Source organism: Hypanus sabinus, unplaced genomic scaffold, assembly GCF_030144855.1.
Source record: "Hypanus sabinus isolate sHypSab1 unplaced genomic scaffold, sHypSab1.hap1 scaffold_262, whole genome shotgun sequence".
Lineage (NCBI taxonomy): Eukaryota > Metazoa > Chordata > Chondrichthyes > Myliobatiformes > Dasyatidae > Hypanus > Hypanus sabinus.
The window spans coordinates 246,777-273,972 of record NW_026780749.1 but is presented as its reverse complement, the minus strand read 5'-3'; the positions used below and the strand labels follow the sequence as shown (position 1 = coordinate 273,972).

The 27,196-nt window shown below is 44.6% G+C and overlaps 1 protein-coding gene, 1 long non-coding RNA gene and 1 other non-coding gene across 3 annotated transcripts in view; 1 reads left to right on the top strand and 2 right to left on the bottom strand.

Annotated features, from left to right (window-relative positions):
• The first annotated feature begins 229 nt into the window (after nucleotides 1–229).
• Nucleotides 230–302, top strand: trnav-cac (transfer RNA valine (anticodon CAC)). The gene has a single exon. It is a non-coding gene; the product is annotated as a tRNA-Val (tRNA).
• Nucleotides 303–14,552: 14,250 nt separating this feature from the next.
• Nucleotides 14,553–27,196, bottom strand: part of LOC132388067 (uncharacterized) — a 38,852-nt gene continuing 26,208 nt past the window's right edge. Inside the window, exon 3 of the long non-coding RNA XR_009510133.1 lies at nucleotides 14,553–14,677. This is a non-coding gene — a long non-coding RNA (uncharacterized LOC132388067). The remainder of the gene's footprint in view (nucleotides 14,678–27,196) is intronic.
• LOC132388069 (gastrula zinc finger protein XlCGF26.1-like) lies at nucleotides 24,118–27,072 on the bottom strand. Its single transcript, XM_059960428.1, has one exon. It carries the CDS (start codon nucleotides 26,976–26,978, stop codon nucleotides 25,104–25,106), a length of 1,875 nt encoding a protein of 624 aa, XP_059816411.1. The 5' UTR covers nucleotides 26,979–27,072; the 3' UTR covers nucleotides 24,118–25,103.

Sequence of the window (27,196 nt, the reverse complement as noted above, 5' to 3'; positions counted from 1 at the left end):
TCCACGCCCGTGTTCAGCACTTAGGTTCGTTCCACAGCCTCGTCTTTGTAACACTCTACCTATACCCATATTCCAGGGAATAAAGTCCTAAACTATTTAATACGTGTTACTGAAAACGGAAAGTAACAGTGGGCAATGTTTTGTTCTTATTGCTGTGCTTCAGAGCAGGGCGGGGAGGGGGTGCCTCGGGTCATTGCTCAAGAGCGCAAAGCACTGAGCGCTTTGCACGGTTTCTGTGGTGTAGTGGTTATCACATTCGCTTCACACGCGAAAGGTCCCCAGTTCAATCCTGGGCAGAAACATTGTTTGGGTTTCATTGCTTCAAATGAACTTGAGATACAACTTTTCAGTTTGTGTTCAAGTTTACTGTCATGGGCATCCAGGTGTAAATATAATGAACATTTGCTTTTCTAGCAGTAGCGCATTGTATTTCAAACCTGGCAAAGGTAACTTAAAGAAAGAAGAATTAATAGAAATTATATATAATTTCCAGTCGAATATAAACGGATTTAAACCTAAGGAGGTTCGTGGATAACGTACACTGCGTAACGGGAGAATTAGCCTTCAAACCTATTGTCATGTATTGTCGCATGAGGATGCATTGTGGTTTCAACGGAGCTCACATCTCAAATGTTGTCATTGAGACTAACATCAGGAAGAATAACCGTGTGCTGCAAAATTTTAAACCTATTTTAACATGTTAAATTGCTTTCTTTTTCCAACCCCCTGTATTCCACCCCTTCCTAGTCCCACCATACAGACTCTCTGTTCAAATTCTCCGCCACGGTCTTCTAGGTTCCACCTTTTCCGTCTGCCTCTCCTCTCTCTCTATCTCTCACTAACCCCCCCCCCCCCCCCCCACACTCACACGCATTCAATCTCTCTGTTTTTCTTTGTTTTCTCTGTCGCGAGCAGCACCACAACCGCCCCACGTCAGCCGCGCAAATATTTGTGCTTCTTACAGTTTAAGCCGCGGTGAAAACAGTTGGTAACATCAACACCCAAATTATTCAGGACTCGAATCTGCCAGCGCCCGGTATTTACGGCATTATATTAATCTTCGGTTACCTTCTCGCCTTTATCAATACCGCAGAGATTTGGATTCTAATATAAACTTCGCGATGATTTTCCTGTTACTCCTCTAATTTTACCCCACTTTCTTGTGCCGATAACATCATTCATGGAGAAGTAACAATGTAAAAACAAGGCCGTGCCGGAAGTATTCAGACTGCCTACTCTGATTAACATCCACTGGGAACAACTCTACTATCCATGTACCTATCCGAAATTTTCAAACGTTGAGATCGAGCATGTATACACCACTTGTGCCGGCAGCTCATTCCACACCCTCGCGATCCTCTGAGTGAAGAACATCCCCCACTTCTTCCCACTTGAACTACTTATCTTTCAAATTTACCCCATCACATCTGTTTGTAGTCCCCACGAACCACAGTGGAGAAAACTTTTTTTTTGTATTTGCCACATCTGTGCCCTCATGATATTCAATTCCTCTGCCAAATCTCCTCTCCAACTTCTACTTTGTAAAGAATGCAGTCCTAACCGATTGAAACTTGCCCTATAATCAATAATTCCATACGAGTCAATATCTTTGTGAAATGTTGTTGTACTCATTGAACCCCGTGTATACCTTTCCTGTAGAGAAATAACCGAATCTGCGCACGATACTCAAATTAGGCCTCACCAAATCTTATATAACGTCACCCCTGAGACCGTTTTGTCCAGCAACCAACCTATTAACCCTGGCCAACCTATTAACCAACCTATTAACCCTGGCCTAACCACTGGGACATTTAGAATTATCAATGAAACTAATAAGAGGTAAATCTTTTTATTGTGAGAGGAAATCGGAGACTCCCGAGGATCCCATGCCAAATAGGAAGGAACACAAAATCTTTCTCACGGAGGAAGCCGGAATTAAATCCGACGTCCCGAATTTTACTATCGTTATGCGAAGCGAACTGCCTCTGTACCCTTGCCTCTATATATCATGAGTCCACGTCGCCCATCTCTAGTCACTAGTCATAAGATTGTCTCTCATTCGCCGGTTTGGTCTCTTTTTTCCTATCAGGACTGTGCCAGCGCTGATGAATCACACTGTTCTCCAGCCTTGTTTTGCATTGGCTTCCCTTTTCCATTCCCTTCAGCATGTCTGGTGCGGTGTTTTGTATCAATAGTTTCATGCGCGCTGATCTCGGAATTGCGTCAAGGGAAACGAGAATCCCAGTCGGGAAAGTATAAATAAGTAAATGCAGAACATAATCCAGAATGTTTAACAAAATGCTTCAAGGGGTTCTGGTTAAATATCAGAGAATGTATACAGTATACAATCTGAAATTTTTACTGTTTGTAGACATCCACGAAAAACAGACGAGGGCACCGAGGATTGAGAGGCATAAATTATCTGTGAAATTTCCTCCTACAACCCTCAATGCATGCACACTGGTGATAGTCATTTCAAACCTGTCAGGCTGATACTGACTTTCTGGTCTAACTATGACTCTGAATCTGATAAATCAATAAATCCACTCGGTTATACAAAAAAATGAAACCTAATTTTGTCCAAAATCATCGAAAGCGCATGTTTTCTAATTCAGGCATCATCTGGAAAACATCACCTGCGCCGTTATCAGACTCTCCATATCCTGTCTGAAATACAGAGGCCAGACCTCAATGCAAAATTCCACATGCAGCCTAATGATAATTTTATAAAGAATCGTCAGAAATTTGTCGATTACCTAATAGTCAATTCATCGACTGATAAATGCAATCATCCCACAGCGCCTTCTCTACCACCCTACCAACATGTGTAGTCGTTTTCAGTGCAGTGTGAACCTGGATCCCGAGAACCGTCTCCTCATGAATATTGCTGTGAATCTCAACATTACGAACATACTGTTTCTTTACATGTAATGGCCTAAGGTACGAAAAAGCGCAAAAGGACGCCCGATCATTAGCAGGAAGTAGAGATAGATGTATATAGGGAGGTAAGGGGGGATACATTAAACATAATAGGGTGTAATACTTGATGAATTTGTCCTCCGAAATACTGCGAGGGACTGCCCAAGCGTCAACAACTTAGATTCGCTGAAGTGCGTTAATTGTTCCCAGGAATGCTTTGAGAGGTTAAATAAAAAATGATACTAAAAGTCAAATGGTTGAATTCGATCACCGTTGAAGGAATGAGTTTGTTCGATTGGCTGATGTGTTAGCGTGGAAGTTGTTTGGGACCGATGGCCATCACTCTGCTGGTTTACAGGTGTTTAGAGAGAACAGATAGAACTGATTGCAGACATTGAAGTCTAAGACCTTAAACGCGCGGACCGTAGTTTAGGTGGCATGGGGAAGGAAATCGCAAATGACGCCGGAAAAGTGTACAACCTTTAGGAAAACAGTGGAAGTATTTTCGTGTTCGAGTCAAGGGCAGTGACGACAAAATTAGGGCAGTTCATTTGGCAATGATCATGGAAGAAATAAACAGATATTTCAAGATACAGGCAGCTTGGAACAAAACAGGTCCTTGTGACGTCAAAGGGTCATGGCAGCACTTTAGTAGATCCATGAATATTTCTTTTTTTTAAATTATAAAAGAGAAACGTGAAATACTGCCTTTAAAATACTGTACAAAATTCTTGAGCATATGTACATAGGGTGCCACCGACTTTTGCACCGTACTGTAGTAATTTAATATTTGCACTGTACTGCTGCCGAAAATAAATCATGGCATATGTGTGTGATGATAAACCTGTTTCATACATTGATTTTAATTGTAGTCTGAGAGTGGGGAGGGGGGCAGGGTGAGAGGAGATTCCAGGGAAAAGCTGATGGGCGTGGGGAAGGAGCGGAAGCACCGGACTGATATTCTGTAATAAACAATAAAGAAATTGTTTGGAATCAATTCTCCTTGCCGGGTATTTCAGGGATTTGTGTGCCCTGGTATAACATTCCTGCCATCTATCCCACAATCCTCCCGTGGAGGTCCATCCTTGTCCAATCCTTATCAGAACCTAATGTATTGAAAGTGCGGGAGACAGCTAATGTTGTGTCCTTATATAAGGGAAGCAAGATACAAGCCAGGGAACTACTGGTTGGACAGCTTTACAGCAGTAGAGAGTCGGCGAATGGATGGGGTTCGGACTGGCAGGATTTACCTGCAGAGAGAAGTAGTATCGCTGACATGCAGTGAGCTTGACAGAGTGAGCAAAGTGCAGGTGGAATTCAGTGTATGGAGGTGTGAGGGATACACTTCGGAACGAAAGGTTAATGTGTCGAAACGTTTCTAACTGAAGAAAATTCAGAAGTGATAAATACATAAGGATTTTTGGGTCTTTGTTCTAGATACCCTGAAGGCTAATTTACAGGTTATTTCGGAGTTATAAAGGCAAATGCAATGCGGGCACTCACTTCAAGGGGACTCGAATTTGCTGCCTCGGAAGGTGTGGAGACCAAGTCACTGGGTCTAGTGAAGAAAAGGGTTTAAATATTTTGATTGGAAAGGTTGCTAACGGTTTATGGGAGAAAGGAGATTGAGGTTGAGGAACAGATCACCCACTAAAGGATTGGTGAAATAATTCGATGGAACGAATGGCCTACTTCTATTCCGATATCCTGTGGATTAATTGTTTTATCCCATGTCAATAGATTGTCTGAATCAACCATCGGGCCTTCACACCTAGCCTTACTAAATTGCCTATCGGTGGCTTCTGCTACATTGCGGTCATTACACCTCTTTGTTATTGAGTAAAGTACACCCAGGGAAACAAAGAAGGAAGGTTCCTTCCTCATAAATTCAGGCAATAACCTTTAGAAATTGACTCGCTTCAGATGATAATTCGACTTTGAGCAGAATATTGTGAGTAGAACACATCTAAAATTTCATACCATCGCACTGAACACAGGTAAACTCGACAGTTGAAGTTAGGATATCGGTAGACGTGGATATTGCCAGCGGACTGAGAACTGAGAGACGTGCGGATGTTGGATACCATCAGCTAACTCTCTCTGCGGTGCTGCCTGAGCAATCTGAGCAATCCGAGCCGGTCCCGATCTGATCACCGGGCGCTCAGTGAATCCCGCCCCATCTCCGGATGACGGCAGTATTTCCGCTCGGAGACTCGTTTCCTTTCCGTCGCCGAGATGCAACGGCTTTGTAGGTCAGTTGAGTGTTGCGTATTTACGTTGGGATGAGGGATACATTATTAAAAGAAGGATGGCGGTAAGGAAAACGGGAACATGAGGAAAAATGAGGAAAATAAATTTAATGAGTTTAATAACTCGTAGGGGGTTGGCGTCGCGGGCTGTGGGTCTTTTCCCGTGCTGTGTCGCTCGGGCACGAAACCAGTTTTATGCTCCCTGCAACCCCACTCTCCTGTGACAGCCCGTTCTACAGTGTGCAGATGGACAACACTGTGATTGCCTCTGAGAAGAACTTAAATAGCTTGTTTATTAATTAGTTGAATAATTGACATGAGCGGCTGTTTCGCAGCATTGATGAACTGCTCTCTAAACTTGCTCTGAGTTATTCCATAAATAAAAGTGTTTGTGCAGCAACTGAACACCAACAGTATGTCTCCAGTATGTTGAAATATGTATTCCGAATCGTTGTAATTATTCTGATCCAATCCGGCGATGGTATAATAAAGGAATTCGGCAACATACACCGACCACAGGATGATGAAGCTTCCGGAGATGGTGAGAAGTAAGATCACAGACCTCCTCCTGCTCTCCATCTCCGGGTCACTGTGGTTCTCCGCCTTGCTCTGACCCCTCAGCCCCTTACGGACGCGACTCGTCACTAAAATGTGTCTGACTGTCAGAGCGTTGAACAGTAGTATTAATAGGAAAGGGAGTAATGGCGTTAGAACTGTGGTAAACCAGTCATATCCCACCCACCCGGGGTCCGTATAGTAGCCCGGCTTTGTAATACAGTCCCAGGGTATATTGTCGATCACTATCAAAGGACGATATCGAAAGAAGTAGGGGACATCCTTAAAAAAGAGCAGGACGCCGGTTGTTGTCAGAACCACAGCGGCAGTTTTCCCAGTGCAATATTTTGCTTTCTGATTCTGACAACAGATGGCGACAAACCGATCAAATGTAAACATGACGGTGAACCAGACAGAACAGTCAGTGGCTGCCTCTGTCAGGACAGAAATTGAACTGCACACGGGGGTGATGTCCAGGAAAGTCCCGGGGAAGTAATAATAACTGATCCGCCACAATATGACCGCAAAGATGATGGTTAGTAGATCCGCCGTCGCCATGGCTACCAGGTAGCGAGTGGTGCAGGTAGAGATGCCGCACTTTCCCCGGGACAGGATCGCAATCGCCACTAAATTCACTGAGGGAACAGCAAAAAGAAAGAGTGAATTACTGTCTCTCCGTTCCGTGGGTCTCAGGGCAGAGACAAGCTGGAACTTTGGACTCTATTCATTTCTGGACGTTTAAAGGTTGCAAAGCGGGAGACGCAGATGCCACACACGCGTGCCTGCTGGGTGAAAGGTAACAGTTTTCTGTACTGGATAAAGAGCTGCGTTTGGGAAGGATGCATTGTCAACTGATCGCTGAGTGTGCGTTGGAGAAATAAATATAAATCTCCTGCCATCAGTTTTTCGACTGATGTGTAAAGGCTGGATACCTCGGCAACTTTCTCAGGGGTTATGTTCAGATCCCCCTTTCCTGACACTTTCTCCATACGGCGGAGTCCCTCTCCCTCCGCCTCGGATGATTTACAAAATTCAAAGCGTTGATTTCACCTGTTCGCATGTCTTCGTCTCCTCCTCGACTCTCCTTTCTCCCCCACCCAGAGGCTCGCTTCTTTTAAATTCTACAACTGCTCTTATCCGCGGTTCCTTCTCATTGTATCAGAAAATTCCCAGTTTCGTTTTTTAAATATTCTGGACTTTTTAGACATCTTTCATTTGGTGGTTAAAGCATCTAATTTCTGAAGCAACGCCAATGTAGATGCTTCGCAGCAGTTTCTCCTTTGGAGTTTGCCTCAAAACACTGCAGATTATTCTAAATTATTTTCGTTTTTGAGCCGAGTATCACATGTAACACAGGCCGTCTGACCTTTAACAAACACCGCTGGTTTGGCTCTTAACTCCCACCCCACTACACGAAAAATAGAATATGCAAACTAACCCTGTTACAGTAAAACACCCACAGACCCTGATTTGAATTTTCTATGCTCCCGATGTTTCGGAGTTTGAATCACAAACGATGTTTACCGGTCTCCCCTGAATCCCGCCGGTGATTAGCTTTACCCGTTCCATTCAAACTTGCAGCAATTCCTTAAAAACAGCGCAATACATTTAAAATTGAATTTGAAGCACAGTGCTTGATCAATACGAAATAACACCAAGGAGGCCGTAAAGGTACCGGTCACGATGAACTATCAGAGTTTACTTTGCCAGCGAATTTCCATTGATAAATCAAAACTGTCTTGCATGAATCCACTTGCCAAATCTTCCGCTCTACATCTCTTTAAGCTACCGGTTTATTTTCAGCCGAGAGCACTGCAAGGGGACTGCTGAACGAACATGCAGTTTGGCCGCAGTGTCTGCACCGCACTCACTGATACACCGGCATCACAACGCTGTCGGTAATTGACCGAGTCCAAGTACTGTGCCCACAAATCTGCAAATGTTAGTTCGCCTCTGTCCTTACCAGGAACACCGATAACGGAAACGATCAGGTAATATATCTTTCTCACACGGTAAAATGTTTCAAGCATTCTGTGTGAGATTCAGCCTGTCTTCCAGCTGCCCGCGATCTCGCTGAAGAAACTCTGAGCTGATGAATCTCCACGGTCATTCATTTATACTCGATCCAGCACACTGAATATTCAATACTGCACAAGGCTGACGTTTTATTGCCCAACAGATAGGGTAAAAATAAACATGATTTCATTCAAGTGAAATCCCAATTGTGATGAGGTGTGGGTAGCTTGACACAAAATTGCAAAATCTCATAAGACGATTCGAGAAGTCAGTGAACGTTGTTGGGAAACGCTCTCCGGCTCATCTCTCGGTTTCATGATTGTTGCTCATCTGGTCCATTCCAAGGCTTTGCCGTCCATCGATTTCGTCATCAAAGGTGTAACATCATGGTTTGCTCTGTTTCACTCCGGAAATTGCTTCTGTTACAGGCGACAACAATAGAAATATGGCGTTTGTATGTTGCTGTTAATGCAATAACCAACATAACCTCTCGTTCCTCTGAATGAGGAAACAAAGAAATAGCGGACGAATTCAATAACTCCTGTCTTTTCCCACCGTGAGAGACGCCAGCAGTATGCCAGTCGAACGAGACTATCAAGCCATAGAAGTTGCTATTACTGAGGAGAAGGAGCCTGGGAGGCTGACAGATGTGGAGTTAAATTTGTCATCTGGACCAGACGGAAGAGACTTTAGTATTCCGAAACAGGGATCTGCCAGACTGTGGAAGCATTAGCGGCGAACTTTCAATACCAATTGGATTTTGGAATAGTCCACATCACTAGAATATAGGAAACGTCAATCCACATAACTTGTTACGAAGAGAGATGGTCAATAGACAGAACATTATACGGCAGGTAGCCTGACCTCAGAAGTTGAAAAGACGAACCTTTATGAAGGATGAGGTCTCGGTGACATGGAGACACATAATAAAATCGGCCGAATTACGGAAAGTCCGGCCTGAAAGCTGTTGGAATTCTTTGTCAACAACAAAAGGCAGATGAGATAAACGGAGATCAATGGATGTTGTTTCATTGGATTTTCAGAAAGCCTTTTACAAGATGCCACACACGAGAGTGCTAAAGAAGGTAGAACGCCATAGGTATTACTGAAAGATGCTATGGTGCATAGAAGATTGGCTGAATGACAGGAAGCAAGGAGAATAAATAAACAGGACTAATTCCTGTCGGCGTCGTTTGAGAAACGGTCAGCCCTGAAATGCCGAGAACGGGTCCCATTCCTCGAAGAACCGAAGTCAGCGTGTAACTCCAGGGCAGGGTCTTCAAAATATTCTGAAAGGAAAAGAATAAAGACATTAAAGATGGAAATAGAACTGTTTCCGAAGATGCAAGCAAATGATTCGCCGTTTAGAGCCTCCTTAACTTCGCCACGTATTCTCGATTTACTCTGGAGCATGCGTCGCCGGCTCTCGTAACCTTCCATCATCGCAGATGTACGTCAGTTCATCGATCTCTGCCTTCAGTGTGTCCAACCAGCGGCTCTGTTACCTCCTGCGGTGCCCAGCATTACCTCGACGCTCAAACTCACTCATCGCCATGGATTTCATAATGGGATTAGCACCTTCTGATGGGGCCACGTGGTCATGAGAGTGGTAGATCAGTCGTTCAAACCGGCTATTTAATTGTCCTACCCAGGCTTCCGTCAGCCGATGAGCCGGTGATCTTAGCTCTACATTTAGCACACCTCCATTGCTTCCGTCAGGACAGTATGCAGGCCCGACGATCCGAATTCGTCTCCGATCTAGAGAAACTTTTATTTCCTCATCCGACATCAGTGGAGTTCTCCTCTGGTGATTATCCGCAGACCAACGGTCAGTCAGAATGAACAAATCAGCAATTGCATGCGTTTTTCAATGATATACCGTCTCTGACCTTTCACATGGAAGAAGTATGTTCCCTTCACCGAGCAGTCCCACAGGCTATACGCCTACTCTGAAACTTGTATATCACCCTTTGATGTCTTCCTGGCTACCAGCCTCCGCTGTTCCCTGCGGAGGAGCCCGCGTTGGAGGTTCCGTTAGCCAGAGTCCTGGTACGCTGCTGCTCAGTACTTCGATGAAGACATGGAGGGCCATTCCAGCCGCCATCTATGCCTACTGCCGCCATGAGAATTGCTCTGCCGCCCATCTAGACCTAACAGGCTTGGGGAATTGTCTGGCTGTCCACTTGATATCCGCCCCTGCACAACTACTTTCTCTCTCCGGTTTGAAGATAATCCAACGCATCATCCCAGTCACTTACCGTCTCCAGCCGGCACCGCCCCTCAAGATCACACCTAACAACCACAAGGTCTACCCCAAGCCAGCTGTCTACCCCAAGACGGCCCAACCTACCCGATTCCGCACCTCCGGAACCTCGGACGGTTAAATGTGCTCCAGTGTACACGACTCACAGGTTGTTGGATGATCGAATATAAGGGATGGTGTTTATTGGGTGCCGTTGTTGCATCTTGGATCCTTCGCTCAACGATGATTTCCATCGAATGGATCCGGAATATCCTGGAACGTTAAGGATCGGCCGTCGTTCGTTGCGGGGATCCTGCCAATTCTGCTCCCGATGACATCTCCAAGCCTGCACATGCAGGTCTAAACGCAGCTAGTGGGATTACCCTGCCACCCAGTGAATACTCGTCATCCACAGCCTATTCAACCCCAGCTCTCAACCACCGTCATTGTGCTATCATAGAAACAGCCGTCCGCAACCGGTCATTCCTCGCTCTCACTCTGCCTACATGAAGTATACATTGTTGACCGCTGTGTTTAGTTGCATTTCGCTCTTGTTTCGTGGCCCCTCGTAGCTTTTTTTTTAAATTTTGCCGACTGTAATTAACGTGGCTTATCCATCTCGAAATGGGATCAGTTGCATTCTGACAATTTGGAATCTACTTGCATTGGGGTAGCGACTTAATTAGACATGGAATGGAAAGCCATGTAGGGGAAAGATTATGACCTGCACTGGTGGTTGGCGGTGCAGCTGCAGAACAGGAACATCTGGTCTAACTCTTACTTGAGCTGTTATTTGCGCTATCGCTTGCGGCAGTAATGCCAATGCGAATGCCGAGAAGTAAAGCCATCGAAGACAATAACGAGAAACAGAAATGCCTAAAATACAGGTATGAACTTAGTTGATCCCTTTGATCTAGCTCATGGACGATCAGCTGACTGCAACGATCGTTCACGGATTTGTATAAATCACTAGCTGAATATTCTACAAAGAGGATAAATTTAAAATATGGATTCTTAGGACTGCATTTCGGTGAATGACCAGCGTACGCTGTGACATCATCACTTTGGTCAGCAACTGTGCAGGAGAAAACATTATCATAATGGTCAACAATGGGCGTGGATTAGTAATGACGCCGTCATCTTTGCCAGAAATGATATCATCATCTCAGCTCATCATCATCTTCAGCAGCAGCAGCAGCAGCAGTGATAACATCAGAGTGGCAAGTGACGTGTTAATCAAAGCGCGGTGCAGACCATTCAACTTATATAACGGAAGTATCTATATGAGCAATAAACCAGACACGTAATCATTCAAACAGTTCAATAGTACAGTCAGGGTGTCGGCTTTATGTCAGCTGTCGTGCTATCCCTGTCCAGGTAGTGATACTCCAGAGAATCAGACAGATGTGGGTGAGTGCGCTTGCTGGACAGTTTAAGCACCTTCATCAAATTGTGTTTCACTTCAATCCCCATCTGCAGAGACCACTTTATTCTTTTCATTTTCTCTAATTACAGCAATATTTACAAATTATTTCAAGATCTTTCACAAAATGCATGGAGGTCGGTGATCAGTGAGGTGCCTCAGGGATCTGTTCTGGGACTCTTACTCTTTGTGATTTTTATAAATGACCTGGATGATGAAGTGGAGGGATAGGTTAGTAAATTTGCTTATGACGCATAGGTTGGGGGTGTTGTGGATACTGTGGAGGCCTGTCAGAGGTTACAGCAGGACGTTGATCGGATGCAAAACTGGGCTGAGAAGTGGCAGATGGAGTCCAACCCAGATAAGTGTGAAGTGGTTCATTTTGGTAGGTCAAATATGTTGGCAGAATATTGTATTAATAGTAAGACTCTTTGTAGCATGAAGGATCAGAGGGATCTTGGGGTCCGAGTCCAGCTGTGCAGGTAGACTCTCGGGCTAAGTATGCATAAGGTGTATTGACCTTCATCAACCGTCGAACTGAATTTAGGACCCGAGAGGTAATGTTGAAGCTCAATTGGACACCGGTAAAAACCCACTTTGAGTTTTGTGCTCAGTTCTGGTCGCCTCACTACAGGAAAGATGTGGAAAGGCTGAAGAGGAAATTTGCAAGGATGTTGCCTGGATCGGGAGCATCCCTTATGAGAATAGGTTGAGTGAACTCAGCCTGTTTACCTTGAAACGACGGAGGATGAGAGGTGACCTGATAGAGGTGTGAACGATGATGAAATGCATTGATCGTGTGGATAGTCAGAGGCTTTTTCCCGGGGCCGAAATGGCTGCACAAGAGGGCACAGTTTTAAGGTGCTGGGGTGTGGGTACAGAGGAGATGTCAGGGATAAGATTTGTTTCGCAGAGAGTGGTGAGTGCTTGGAATAGGCTGCCGGCAACGGTGGTGGAGATAGGGTCTTTGAAGAGACATTATTTGTTTGTAATATACATACATGATCTGGATGATGGGGTGGTAAATTGGATTAGTAAGTATGCCGATGATACTAAGGTAGGAGGTGTTGTGGATAATGAGGTGGATTTTCAAAGCTTGCAAGGAGATTTATGCCGGTTAGAAGAATGGGCTGAACGTTGGCAGATGGAGTTTAATGCTGAGAAGTGTGAGGTTCTACATTTTGGCAGGAATAATCCAAATAGAACATACAGAGTAAATGGTAGGGCATTGAGGAATGCAGAGGAACAGAGAGATCGAGGAATAACAGTGCATAGTTCCCTGAAGGTGGAGTCTCATGTAGATAGGGTGGTGAAGAAGGCTTTTGGAACGCTGGCCTTTATAAATCAAAGCATTGAGTACAGAAGTTGGGATGTAATGTTAAAATTCTACAAGGCATTGGTAAGACCAAATTTAGAATATTGTGTGCAGTTCTGGTCACCGAATTATAGGAAAGATATCAATAAATTAGAGAGAGTGCAGAGACGATTTACTAGGATATTAACTGGGTTTCAGCACTTAAGTTACAGAGAAAGGTTGAACAAGTTAGGTATCTATTCATTGGAGGGTAGAAGGTTGAGGGGGGATTTGATCGAGGTATTTAAAATTTTGAGAGGGATAGATAGAGTTGACGTGAATAGGCTGTTTCCATTGAGAGTAGGGGAGATTCAAACGAGAGGACATGATTTGAGAGTTAGGGGGCAGAAGTTTAAGGGAAACACGAGGGGCTATTTCTTTACTCAGAGAGTAATAGCTGTGTGGAATGAGCTTCCTGTAGAAGTAGTAGAGGCCAGATCAGTTGTGTCATTTAAGGTAAAATTGGATAGGTCTATGGACAGGAAAGGAGTGGAGGGTTATGGGCTGAGTGCGGGTCGGTGGGACTAGGTGAGATTAAGAGTTCGGCACGGACTAGGAGGGCCGAGATGGCCCGTTTCCGTGCTGTGATTGTTATATGGTTATTTGGTTATTTAGATAGGTACGTGGAACTTAGAGAAACGGAGGGCTATGGGTAAGACGAGTAATTTCTAACGGGATATGTTCGGCACAACTTTGTGATGCTGTAGTTTTTTCGTTTCTATGTTCCTAAAATAAATCTGTTCGCTTGTTCTACGTATCCATACTATAAGGAATTAACTACGTCGCTTCTTGACTGTAATTAATCTGATTAGGATTGTGCAACAATTCTCCCTTGATGTTGTTGCTACACATCCTGTTTGGAATCACAAAAACTTGTATATTTATCGCAGCATACAATATACATTTGTTCAAATGTTAACTGTATTAATCGTCTAGTAAACATGGGTGAAAGTTGTAAATGATGTCGTCTCGATATTCTAATGCTCTCCGATGGTTCCATTATCAGCAACACGGCGCACCTATTTTCTTAAATTATGTTCTTTATCCACTGAATAATGCCGCGGTTTGCATCGAGCCCGGAGCCCGCAAATATTTGAGCGTAAGACGTCTTGAAAATAAATGAATAACACCGAATTTCATTTAGATATACAAAAATAAAAATCTGCCGGAAAATCACTCTCTTTCCCTGGTGGCCTCGAAATGTAAGCACGGCCCAAAATGATGACACAAAGAAAAAGAGTATTTTCGCTAACCACCTGGTCATTCTTTAAAATAGTAACAAAATGCAAGTTCAACGTCTTTATTTTCTGCTGTCATTTTGGTCGATCGTTGGTACATTGTCCTCACACCTCTGCCTCTAAACTATATTACCGGTAAACTCCAATCGAAATCGACACGTTCCACGGGATGGAAATTCTGCCTGTCATCTCCTTCTTTGCAGCCGATCACGAGTTCCATGTATGGCTGTAGTTTTGAAGTATTGATTCTGCCGTTTGTGAGTTTTGGCATTGCCAGCATTTTTACTCGCTGTCAACGGAGCGGGAATGACCAATAAATTCATGACCAATGTGTGCCAATATCGAGTGTCAATGTGATCAGATGACTGGGCATCATCGCTGACAGTGTGATTGCGTTGAGGAACATGTTTATAAAGAGGGATATTTTCGCTATGTCCATCAACAGACTGGACGAGCTACGAAAGTACAAATTTTGCCAGAGGGGATACTGAATATGCAGTGACATTCTCTCTGTGTCCAGCAGTGAGACCCAATAACATTGCGTTACAGAGCGAACCGGACAAGCAGGGACATTATCTGTGTGGTTGCTGACAGGTCCGAGTAAGCAGTGATGATACCAGTGTGGCCAGTGATGTACCACTGGAGCGGCAACAGTTCTGTTCATTCCCGTAATGGAGACACCTGAAGGAGGGAAATAACCAATCTGTCATCCTTTGCAATCGATGGTGAAATGCCATGATTTTTTTTGGGGAAAAAAATTCTCATTTGAGCGGTCTATCCATAAGTATTATTGTCATGTTAAACGAAGACTGGTGAATGACACCTGTTCGGTTTTAATTAGCAGACCCACAAGCCTCTGTAGCAGGTCAGGAACAATCACACTATTGGACGTATTCCATGGATACCACACTCCTTCCCCGCCCTCCCACCCCGGAGTGACCATGTGGGGTTTGGTATCACACAATGAACCGGATCAGGTGACAAGTCTCTCCGTTGCTGAGCATATCGGACACAGTAACCACAACTCCCTAACATTTCCCGTTTGGGGACACACTTTGGGGGTGATGAATAAAGCTCCACACTGTATCTGACCAGTGTCCCGGGGGTAGTCGCCCTCAACACCTTACAACATTCGGCGCAGGGGATTTCACCGTTTATGTGCTAATTTGTTTACCGACTGCCACTCCTTTTGGAATAAGAATCCCAGGTTAGGTTCCCTGCGGCCGAAGATCTCCTCCAACGCTGCAAGCACAAAATGATTCGGGGAAGAGCGATTTTGCTGTCTGCCCGTGGAACGGAGACTAATGAAAACCAATTGAGAAGTCGGGGACTGATTTATAAGTCTGTTACTAGTAGCGGGCAGTAGGGATAGTTGTTGGGTCCTGAGGTTTGAGCGGTACAAATTGCTGATGAACCTGAGTATCATATACACTCCACCGCGTATCAAACATAATTTTGTTAGATGACGTGCCGAATCTTTGCAAACGTCTAATAAAACCGAAAGGCTGCACTGGCTTCTTTATAACTGACCAATAAGACCATAAGATGACGATGGCATTCGTCTGTATCGAAGGACAATTGCTACTTGTGCTGAACAAACCAAATGGAAATGTGGTCCAGAGCTGACCCCCCCCCCCCCCCCCCCCGGGAACTATGCTGCTAATGAGAGAGAGAGAGATGAAGAACAGGGGTAGAGGCAACTGCTACAGATAAGAGAGAGACGAATGATTTAAGTATTATGGCTTCTTCACTGATGGAAAGGTAAACAATCAGTTGCTACAAGGACACTTCTTTGCTCGTTAACATTCTTGCTGAGACAGCAGGGAGTGGCCGAGTTTGATGGACATGGTCATTTGAGTTGATGGACGGCTGATACACCATCAAGGGGAGTTAAACGACGGGTCTGCGGAGACACAGATAGACAGACCAGTGGACACTGAAAGAGTGTTGGGCACCCACAGGAAGGTGGGGGACTGAAGGATCGGTTCAGGAGAATCGGTCCGGAGCACGGTGGATGAAGGCAGACCGGTGGGGACTTGTGTGCGTCCGCCCTTGCCTGGGTGACGAATCCGTCACAGAAAAACGGTCTAGCCCGGAACGGAAGGGTCATAACCGATGACCCCCAACCGTACAACGGAACAAGAAGACTATGGAAGGTTTGCCTGCTGCAGCTGCTCAACTCTCGCTCTCTCTCTCCCTCTCTCTCTCTCTCTCTCTCTCTCTCCAACATTGCAACACAACAACAACTACCTCAGCACGAACTGAACTGAACTGAACTTTATATTCTTCTATGACAATTCACTTACCCCGAGACATTGATAGAGCTTGTTTCTTATTATTGATTATTATTCCTACACTTCTATGTTTATTATTGCCAACCTGTTTTATAAGTATATTTGCATTATTGACACTGTTTTGCTTATTTTACTAACAAACTCCTCTAGTGACGGTACCACCAGACTCCAACGTATCATTCCTTTCCTGCTGGTCTGTTAACCCAGTCACGGGGTACGTAACAAATTGGTGCATCGTCTCGGGATTTGAATTCGCAAATTGGGGTGCCGGTGAATCTGGATAGATTTCCCTTATCTGATCTGGTTGTGTGAAAAACCAGAAAGGCAGGCAACAGAAATGGATGTTGACGAGTGTCTGTCAAGTCCGAACCCTGTGGGTTTAAAGACGGCTAAAAAGTCTGAGTTGTGGGGAATGCTGGAGTCCTTGGAACTCACGGAGGTGAAGAAAGGGATGACGAAGGCTGAGATACAACGTAAGATAGCTGAACATTATGTCACGATGCAGATATTCAAGGCGGAGGTGTTAGAACACTTTCCCGCAGGGAAAGGGGAGGTCCAGTTACGTCTAGAATAGATGCGACTGGAGAGAATTAAGTTGGAGGGGGACGAAGCAGAAAAACAGCGACAGTTCGAGAGGGAGAAATGGAAACGTGTGGATAGCGGGGCAGACCGTGGGGAAAGTTTAATTCAACATTTCCAAGACTGTTATTGACACAAAATGCACATTTTAATATTGATCATGACACAATGTATTTTATATATCGTTAATGACATAAAACATATTTACAGATTGTTACTGACAGAGAATCGTATAATTTGTGTTCCGCGTATTATCTGAAAGTACTTGCCTGTGATGCTGCAACAAGTCAGTGTTTCTCTGTCCCTGTACCTTCCCGTACTTGAGCACTTGGCAATAAATTCAACAGGACCTGAGAAATCTCAGTGAGATTTGATTAGTGATGATCATCTTGGCAGCTCGGTAGGTCGAATGTATGAGACAGTACACTGTTGAATGCAAAACCCTGAGCATTGTCGATGATCAGAGGGATCTTAGACTCCAAGTTCATCGCTCCCTGAGAGAGACTGCACAGATTGATCGGGTGGTTAAGAGGGCAAATGACATGGTTGTCTTTATTAGTTGAAGCAGCGAGTTCAAAAGTCGGGAAGTTGTGTTGCAGCTGTTTCGAGCCTGCGGTCGTACTGTGACTGTTTCTTTAAGAGCGCCGGCGTGAGGAGGCGGGACTATGACGTCAGTCACAGGCTGACAGCGCTGACTGTGGACTGAACCATCAGAGAGAGAGAGAGAGAGAGAGAGAGAGAGAGAGAGAGAGAGAGAGCGATCTGCAGACAGGCAGTCGGCCAGGAGAGAGGGAGAGAGGGGGAGAGGGGGGAGAGGGGGAGAGGGGGAGAGAGAGAGAGAAAGACTGGAAAAGCTGATCGCTTCAGTTAGTCGCAGCTGAGGATTGGAACTCTCCTATGCCCGCAAGAGTGGGTTGATCATCGGTACAGAGAACCGCAACGAACGTGTGTGGCTGTCACTTCGTATAATCCATAGGAGTGGGTTTTGGAATATCTTGTGTTAACCCTTGCCTGGGCATGTTCTTGTGGTAACCCCTGGAAGACGGCATTCCTGTGATAGGTCACATTCGCTGATGACTCGTATCTGGACAGATTCAGCGGATAAGAACTTCGACGGCGGTTGGTTGAAGTAACGGCCGTTTCTCTACGTTTCACCCTGGATTACAAATATCTCTCTCCCATCATTTATTCCGTGGATTACACTGAACTTTCCTACTTTACCATCTCAAGACTCTAAGCTTTGTTCCCTCAGTCTCGATAGTCTGGGAGATATATTTACACACATATACACATAACACTGTTAACTTCCCTTCATTTCGTTAAGTTACTATATTATAAGTCGATACTACTAAAGATAATGGTTTTAACATCAAAACCAGACTCCAGTGTGAACTCCAGTGCTGCTGGTTCGTTTCTAAAACGCCACAGTTGGAACACATTTTTATAAAACTAGTTAGACCACATCTGGAGTGTTTCATACAGTTGTGGTCGCCCACATTCTCGGAAGGATGTCGGGGCTTTGGAGAGGGCGCAGAAGAGGTTTACCAGGACACTGCCTGGATTAGAGGGCATGAGCTATAACGAGAGGCTGGACAAACTTGTGTTGTTTTCTCCAGAGCGGCGCAGGCTGGGGTGAGACTGGATGGATGTTAATAAGATTACGAGAGGAATAGATAGAGTGGACAGTCGATATATTTTCCCTGGGGGTTGAAATGTCTAATACATTTAAGGTGAGTGGAGATGTGAGCGGCGTTTGTGTCTTTCCACAGAGTAGTGGGTAAACGGACATCTGTCTGGGGGTGAGAGACCAAAGCGGCCATGTGATCCCGTTTCCTGTTCACGTTTTCTGCAGATCTGCAGCATCTGCGGGTCACTGCTCTACCTATACGTGTAGCTTCATCTTTCCCCGTTCAGACAAGGCGGTGAGATCCGGATCTGTCACGTCCTCTCGTTGTGGTGGACAATATGGTTTTTTTTCGGCAATATTTTCACCATGTTTCATTCCACTGTTTTTACCTGCTGAAGTGCTGCCGATGTTTCTGGGTGTCTGACCCACTTATGTGAGAATTTAGCTTTTTATAATTATCTGAGCTTCTCATAAATGTGTGCAGTTCAGTTAAGCTTCACTCCACTACTTCCAAAGCAACAACCCAGTCAGTCAAACAGTCGGCACAGTTAAAATAGTTTATTACATCTTTTTTTTCATTTTGTACTATTTATATAATTTAACAATGTGATATTTATATTCTTATATTAAATCACAATTGTTAAAAACTATGGTTAAAAATTAGGTTCTACTTCTGAACGTATTTCATGACATATGCCGGTGCTATTAAACCTGATTCTGATATTAATATGGGAGACCCACCACCAGTCACCTGATCTCACTTACAGCAGATCGTAATGAGAGATTAAAGCCTTTTCTATTTACTTGCGTTCCTCAGAAAGAGAACTGTTCAGTTTCCTTCTGTGGTTCCAGAGCAGAAGCTCAGTCTGTCTAATATTTGCACACAATTAAAATGGGGAATTTGTTTATTATCATCATGTACTGAACGACAGTTCAAATCTTCCCTGACGTACCATCCACACAGATCGATACATTACAACGGTACATCGAGCTGATATACGATAAAACAATAACTGTAACAAAGCATTATTGCTGCAGAGAAAGTGCAGTGCAGATAGACATATGGTGCAGGGTCACGTCGAGTTACATTGTGAGGTCGAGTCCATTTTATCATTCATTTGGCTTATAACTGCAGACAGGAAGCCATCCTTCAGCTTGGTGTTACACAATTTAAGGCTTTTGTATCTCTTCCCCGATGGGGGAGCGGGTTTGCAGCGAGAATGTCCAGGTTATGAGGTTCTTTGAGTGCATGGCCTGCTTTTCCAAGGGAGGGGAAGTGTAGGGAGAGTCCAGACGAAGGCGTGAAGTATCGACATGGAGCTCAGAGACCTCGGCCTTCACCCTGCCTTGTGTAGCTGGATCCTGGACTTCCTGTCAGATCGCCGGCAGGTGGTAAGAGTGGGCTCCATCTCCTCTGTCTCTCTGACCCTCAGCACACATAACCCACAGGGTTGTCTCTTTGGCCCTCTCCTTTACTCTCTGTGCACCCATGACTTGTGTTGCCACCCACAGCTCCAACCTGCTAATGAAATTGGCTGACAGCACTACATTGATTGGCCTAACCTCAAATAATAACTTTCAATCGATCAAATGCCTCCCGACAAGGTTCAGTCCAAACATACTTTTCACGCTTCTTCAGGAGATTGGTCAGAGGAAGAGCAATAGCAGCAAAGTTCTTACAGAACTTACGATAATATCCATCCATTCCCAGAAACCTTCTAAGAGCCTTCTTAGCAGTCAGAATAGGAACTTGAGAAATTGTCTGGACTTTTGCCCGAACAGGAGCCAACTTGCTTTGACCAACAACATAGCCAAGACAGGTCACAGTGGCATGGCCAAATTCACTCTTAGCTAACTGTAAGGTTGTCCTGGGAAAGCCTGTCAAACGGCTTCTCGACTGCAGTGATATGCTTTTCCCAAGTGCCACTCCCTGTGGCTAAGTCATCAATATAGGCATCTGTATGTTCTAACCCTCGAATTAGAGAATCAATCATTCTCTGGAATGATCCTGGACCATTTTTCCTTCCAAAAGAGAAAACATTGTATTCACACAACCCAGAAGGTGTCACAAATGCAGAAATTTCTCTACCTCTGTCCGTCAATGAAACACACCAATACTCTTTCAACAGATCAATCTTTGTAAGAAATTTAGCTTTTCCAACCTTAATGATGCAATCATCCTCCCTAGGGATAGGAGAGGAATCTGTTTGTTACTGAATTTACCTTCCCATAATCAGTGCAATATCTAACACCACCATCAGGATAAGGCACAATAACGCAGGGTGAGCTCCAATCTGATGCTGAAGGACTCATAATACCATTTTCAGCATATATTCAATTCCTTGCTCAGCCAATTTAACATTTTTCAACGTTCATACAATATGGGTGTTGTTTAATCGGTTTGGCTTGACCAATATCTACATCATGTACTGCGACCGTGGTTTGCTTGGGAACATCGGGAAATAAATCTTTAAACATCAGGCTTACTTCCTTCAGCTGTTGTTGTTGCCTTGGCTGCAGATGAGCCGACTTGTTAACAATGTTTTCTGGAACAACTGAGTTCATTAGCCTATCTGGGACCATGTTTGGCTTGTGAAAAGTCTCAGACAAGTCAATTGTTTCATTCTCAGGGTTGCCAGATTCATATGATTTGACAACAACACTCACAGATGGAGCCTGCTTGTCAAAATAAGCCTTTATCATATTTATGTGCACCACCTGTGTTAGTTTACGTTGGTCAGGTGTTTTAATAGCATTATTCAGATCATTAATTTGAGAGACTATTTCATGCGGTCTATTGAACTTAGCCTGAAGTGGATTCATCAATATTGGAGATAAAGCAAGCACTTTATCCCCAACCTGGTATTTTCTTTCCAAAGCCAACTTATCAAACCAACACTTCATTTTGTTTAGAGAAATCTTTAAGTTTTGTCTCACTGGACTACAGACTTGTAGTTTATTCTTGAACTTCTACACAATGTCTAACAAGTTAAGATGTACATCCCCATCAATCCACTGTTCCTTTAACAAGGACAAAGGACCCCTCACTATAAATTTTAAAAAGGGTTCACCGAATGCAGGTATAGGGCAGAGTGAGGCCACTAGCGTGACCTGATTCGGTTTACCCACAACTTGACAAGTGTGACAGATTCTGCAAAAGGTCACAACATCTTTCCTCAAATTAGGCCAGTAGAATTATTTCATAACTGTTTACAGTTTTATTCACTCCAAAATGTCGACCTGATGGCATACTGCAGGCCAAAGTTAAAATTTCAGCCATATAACTTTAGGAACTACAACTTGGTGAACAATTGCCCATTCCTCACTCGCTGGTATAGCAGGTGGCCTCCACTTCCTCATTGACACTCCATCCTTGAGATAATACCCTGCTGGCACTTTCTTAATCTCATCATCTGAGAAAGTTGTTTCTTTTAAAGCTTCAATCTCAGGGTCTCGGTTCTGTTCTGCTATAAACTCCTTCCTACACAGGGATACATCTTTCTCATCAGACTTACGACCTGAATCCTGTTAAAACAATGAAGGCAGAAATTCCCTGACATCATAACCTGAATCCCGATTTTGGCTATCATGGGTATCAGAATCATGCTGCACAGAACCGTCTGCATCGGCAGACTTCTTAGCCATACTTCGAGTTCCTGCGCAGGAAGGATAAATGTTAAAATCCATCTGTGGGTCGTCAGCGGTTGTCTTAGTTGTCAATAGCACTGCAGGAACAATTTTAGGTCATTCCCTAACAGCAAACCAACATCTTCCAATGGTAAAATGGAGCATAATCCGATTTTAACAGGTCCCAAAACCAACCCTGACAGTAAAGTTACCTTGTACAACGGCACAGAAACCATGCCACCCCCAGTGCCTTCAATAAGATTTACCTCACCAGTGTTAAGTCTCATCACCAAACTTTAGAACGCTGGCTAATATAAGTGACTGAGAATCGCCAGTAACTTGAAGAATTTTCACTGGTTCTTGGGTTCACCCTTCCTTTACTAATACAAACCCATTTGACATAAAATGATCAAAAGCCTTCTTAATTCGGTCAGAACTCTCAGTCCATAACTGAGCCTCAACAGAATGTTCAGAACCCTGTGGGTTGATAGGTGCTTCAACAGACTGATCACAGGTATTCGGGACTGACACCTTTTCCTTTTTCTTCTTCAGGACAGAACAATTAGCCATCATATGACCAGCTTTCTTACAATAGTAACAAGCAAGACCAGAATATTTCTCTTTCAACTGCTTCCCTTCATCCTTACACTTGTCACTAGTTCCAGCTATAATTTCGCGTTTACCCTGGTGACCCCTGCTACTCTTTTGGAAGCTCTTATTCTGGGTAAACTTAACCTTATGAGTTAAAGCAAACTCATCTGCTAATCTAGCAGACTCCTGCAAAGTGGCAGCATCCTTTTCATCTAAATATGTTTTTATGTCATCAGGGACACACTTTTTGAATTCTTCAATTAAAACTAACTCTTTCAAGCTATTAAAATCATCATATATTTATCATCATCATATATATCATCATATATGTGCACCAGCGATCAAAACACACAGACTTCTCATAAGCAAATTACATATGTCCGGTTCACAGATTTCCACAAATTTCTAAACTTTTGCCTGTATGATTCTGGGACCAACTCGTAAGCTTTGAGCACAGCCTGTTTCACTATGTCACAATCAGCTGCTTCATCAACTGTCAAAGCAGAATAGGCTTGCTGAGCCTCCCCCTTTGTAAGAGAACCAACCCTCTTTTGGCCACTTTAAATTCTAAGCAACCTTCTCAAAATGCTGTAAGTATTTATCAACCTCTTTCTGATCAAATGGAGGTACCAATTTAATTTCCTGACTGGCCTCAAACTCATCACCAGAGTCTAACGCTAGACCCCTTTGCTGCAACCACTGTATCTTTTCCAGCTCGAATAGCCTCTGTCTTTCTGCTTCCTCTCTGTTTTTCTGCCTCCTCTCTGATTTTCTGCCTCTCTTGCCTCAAATTGCCTCTGCCTTTCCGCAGCCTCCATCTTTAATTTTTCTAACTTGTCCTGGAGCTCAAGCTCACTAGGTTTACTTCCAGGAAACACGTCCAACTCCTCCACTTTAAACACACCCTCAGATACATAATGTTCAGCTATTACCCTCTGCATCTGTTCCCTCCTCATTGTCAATTTCAACATAGCAAGTTTTAACCTTCTAGCAAGACTCAACAACTCAATCCATCTGGCATCCTCTAATGCCTCAGAGGTTCCTGCTTCCAAACAATAATCAGCATCCGCTGCTGATTTTCTACACACAAATATATCAAAAGGGACTTCCCCAATGAAATCGATAATTAATGACTACGCCCCCATAGCTGTTCATATCCCAGATGCAGGCCCCAATTTTGTTATGAATCGTAAAGCTTTAGAAACGAATCAGCACCAATAGACTACACCTGGAACAACACACACAAAATACTGGTGGAACACAGCAGGCCAGGCAGCATCTATAAGGAGAAGCATAGTCGACGTTTCAGGCCGAGACCCTTCATCAGGACTGCCTGAGACTGCCTGACAAAGGGTCTCGGCCTGAAACGTTGACAGTGCTTCTCCTTATAGATGCTCCCTGGCCTGCTGTGCTCCACCAGCATTTTGTGTGTGTTTGACTTCCAAGCATCTGCAGATTTCCTCGTGGAGACTACACCAGGAGTCTGTTTTTGATCTTAAAACTATCTTTATTAGAATCGACTTATAATATAGTAACTTAAGCAAGATAAACAAAAGTTAACAGTGTTATGTGTATATATGTGTGTAAATATAAATCCAAAACTATTGAGCTTGGGGAGAACAAGGCTTGGAGTCTTGAGATGGTAAAGTATGAAAGTTCAGTTCAACCACAGAATAGGTGATGAGAGAGATATATGTAATCCAGGGTAAATGTCGAGAGAAGGCAATTATGTCGAATTCCACAGGTTCCATGGTGGTAAAACAAGAGAACAGTCACTGTAGATATTATCTGTCATCCTTCCAAATCCACATACTAATTATCACCCAAAGTGACTTGTCACAAGGCGTATCGTCTTCAAGTGAATTACCACACCACACCCAGGCAAGGGTTAACACATCGGTGGTCTTCACATGATACCCCAAATCAGATCCACTCCTATGGATCAAACAAGGTGACAACCACACATTCGGTGTACGATGAATCGATAATTAACCCATACTTGCGGGCATAGGAAAATTCCAAACAGTGACCCTTGGCACCTATTTCCCTTGTATCGATCTTTCCATTTTTCCTCCTTCATCTCCGTCTGACTCTGAGTGTCTGTGTCCTCAGTTAAAACTGAACAAGCTGTGAGTGATGTAAACAAGCTGCAAGTCAGACTGATTCACCTTCTTAATCTCTCTCTCTTAAAATGACAGTCCACAGCAAACAAAACCTAGGGATTCATAACAACTGACTGGTGTGCCTGTAGTTGGAATGACTGAGTGAATCCTATCCCACATTCTCAGCAGGTAAATGGCTCCTCTCCAGTGTGAACTCGCTGATGTCTCTGTAGTGTGGAAGAGTGAGTGAATCTCTTCCCACATTCTGAGCAGGTGAATGGCCTCTCTCAAGTGTGAGCTCGCTGATGTTCCAGCAATCTGGATGAGTTATTGAATCTCTTCCCACAGACTAAGCAGATGAACGGCTTCTCCCCAGTGTGAACTCGCTGATGTTCCAGTAATCTGGATGACTCAGTGAATCTCTTCCCACAGACTAAGCAGATGAACGGCTTCTCCCCAGTGTGAACTGACTGGTGTCTCTGCAGGGAGCGTGAGTGACTGAACCTCTTCCCACATTCTGAGCAGGGGAATGGCTTCTCTCCAGTGTGAACTCGCTGATGATTCTGCAGGTCGGATGAGCGAGTGAATCTCTTCCCACATTCTGAGCAGGGGAACGGCATCTCCCCAGTGTGAACTCGCTGGTGTTCCAGAAGGTGGGATGACAGAGTGAACCGTTTCCCACATTCTGTGCAATTGAACGGCTTTTCACCGGTGTGAACACTCTCATGTCTCAGTAGGTAGGATGACTGAGTGAATCCCTTCCCACATTCTGAGCAGGTGAACGGCTTCTCCCCAGTGTGAGCTCGCTGGTGTCTTTGTAGGGCGGATGAATGAGTGAATCTCTTCCCACATTCTGAGCAGATGAATGGCCTCTCTCCAGTGTGAACTCGCTGATGACTCCGTAGGTTGGATGACTGAGTGAATCCCTTCCCACATTCTGAACAGGTGAACGGCTTCACCCCAGTGTGAATTCGCTGATGACTCTGTAGGTGGGATGACACAGTGAATCTCTTCCCACAGACTGAGCAGGTGAATGGCTTCTCCCCAGTGTGAACACGCTGGTGACTCCGTAGGTGGGATGACTGGGTGAATCCCTTCCCACAGACTGAGCAGTTGAATGGCTTCTCCCCCGTGTGAACTCGCTGATGTCTCTGTAGGCGGGATATCAGAGTGAATCCTTTTCCACAGTCTGAGCAGGTGAATGGCCTCTCCCCAGTGTGAACTGGCAGATGACTCTGTAGTTGGGATGACTGAGTGAATCTCTTCCCGCATTCTGAACAGGTGAACGGTTTCTGCCCAGTGTGAACTCGCTGATGTCTCAGTAGGCTGGATAACTCACTGAATCCTTTCCCACATTCTGAGCAGGTGAACGGCTTCTCCCCAGTGTGAACTCGCTGATGTCTCAGTAGGCTGGATAACTCACTGAATCCTTTCCCACATTCTGAGCATGTGAATGGCTTCTCCCCAGTGTGAACTCGCTGATGTCTCAGTTGGCTGGATAAAGCACTGAATCCTTTCCCACATTCTGAGCAGGTGAATGGCTTCTCCCCAGTGTGAACTCGCTGATGACTCTGTAGGCTGGATGACCGAGTGAATCCCTTCGCACAGACTGAGCAGGTGAATGGCTTCTCCCCAGAGTGAACTCGCTGATGTACCAGTAGGTTGGATAACTCACTGAATCCTTTCCCACATTCTGAGCAGGTGAATGGCTTCTCCCCAGTGTGAACTCGCTGATGACTCTGTAGGTTGGATGACTGAGTGAATCCCTTCGCACAGACTGAGCAGGTGAATGGCTTCTCCCCAGAGTGAACTCGCTGATGTACCAGTAGGTTGGATAACTCACTGAATCCTTTCCCACATTCTGAGCAGGTGAATGGCTTCTCCCCAGTGTGAACTCGCTGATGTACCAGTAGGTTGGATGACCGAGTGAATCTCTTCCCACAGACTGAGCAGGTGAAGCGCCTCTCTCCAGTGTGAACTCGCTGGGGACTCCGTAGGTTGGATGACTGAGTGAATCTCTTCTCACATTCTGAACAGGTGAACGGCCTCTCCCCAGTGTGAACTCGCTGGGGACTCCGTAGGTTGGATGACTGAGTGAATCCCTTCCCACAGACTGAACAGGTGAATGGCTTCTCCCTAGTGTGAACTCGCTGGTGAGCCATAAGGTCAAATGACTGAGTGAATCCTTTCCCAGAAATTCAGCAGATCACCAGCCTCTACCAGGTGTGGTGTGAACTGACTGGTGTGTCCACAGGTCCAACTGAATCTTTTCTCACACACAGAACAGATGAATGGCCTTGCCCAGTGTGAACTTGCTGATGTACCTTCAATTGTGATAACTGAGTGAATCTATTCCCACTGTCTGAGCAGGTGAACAGCC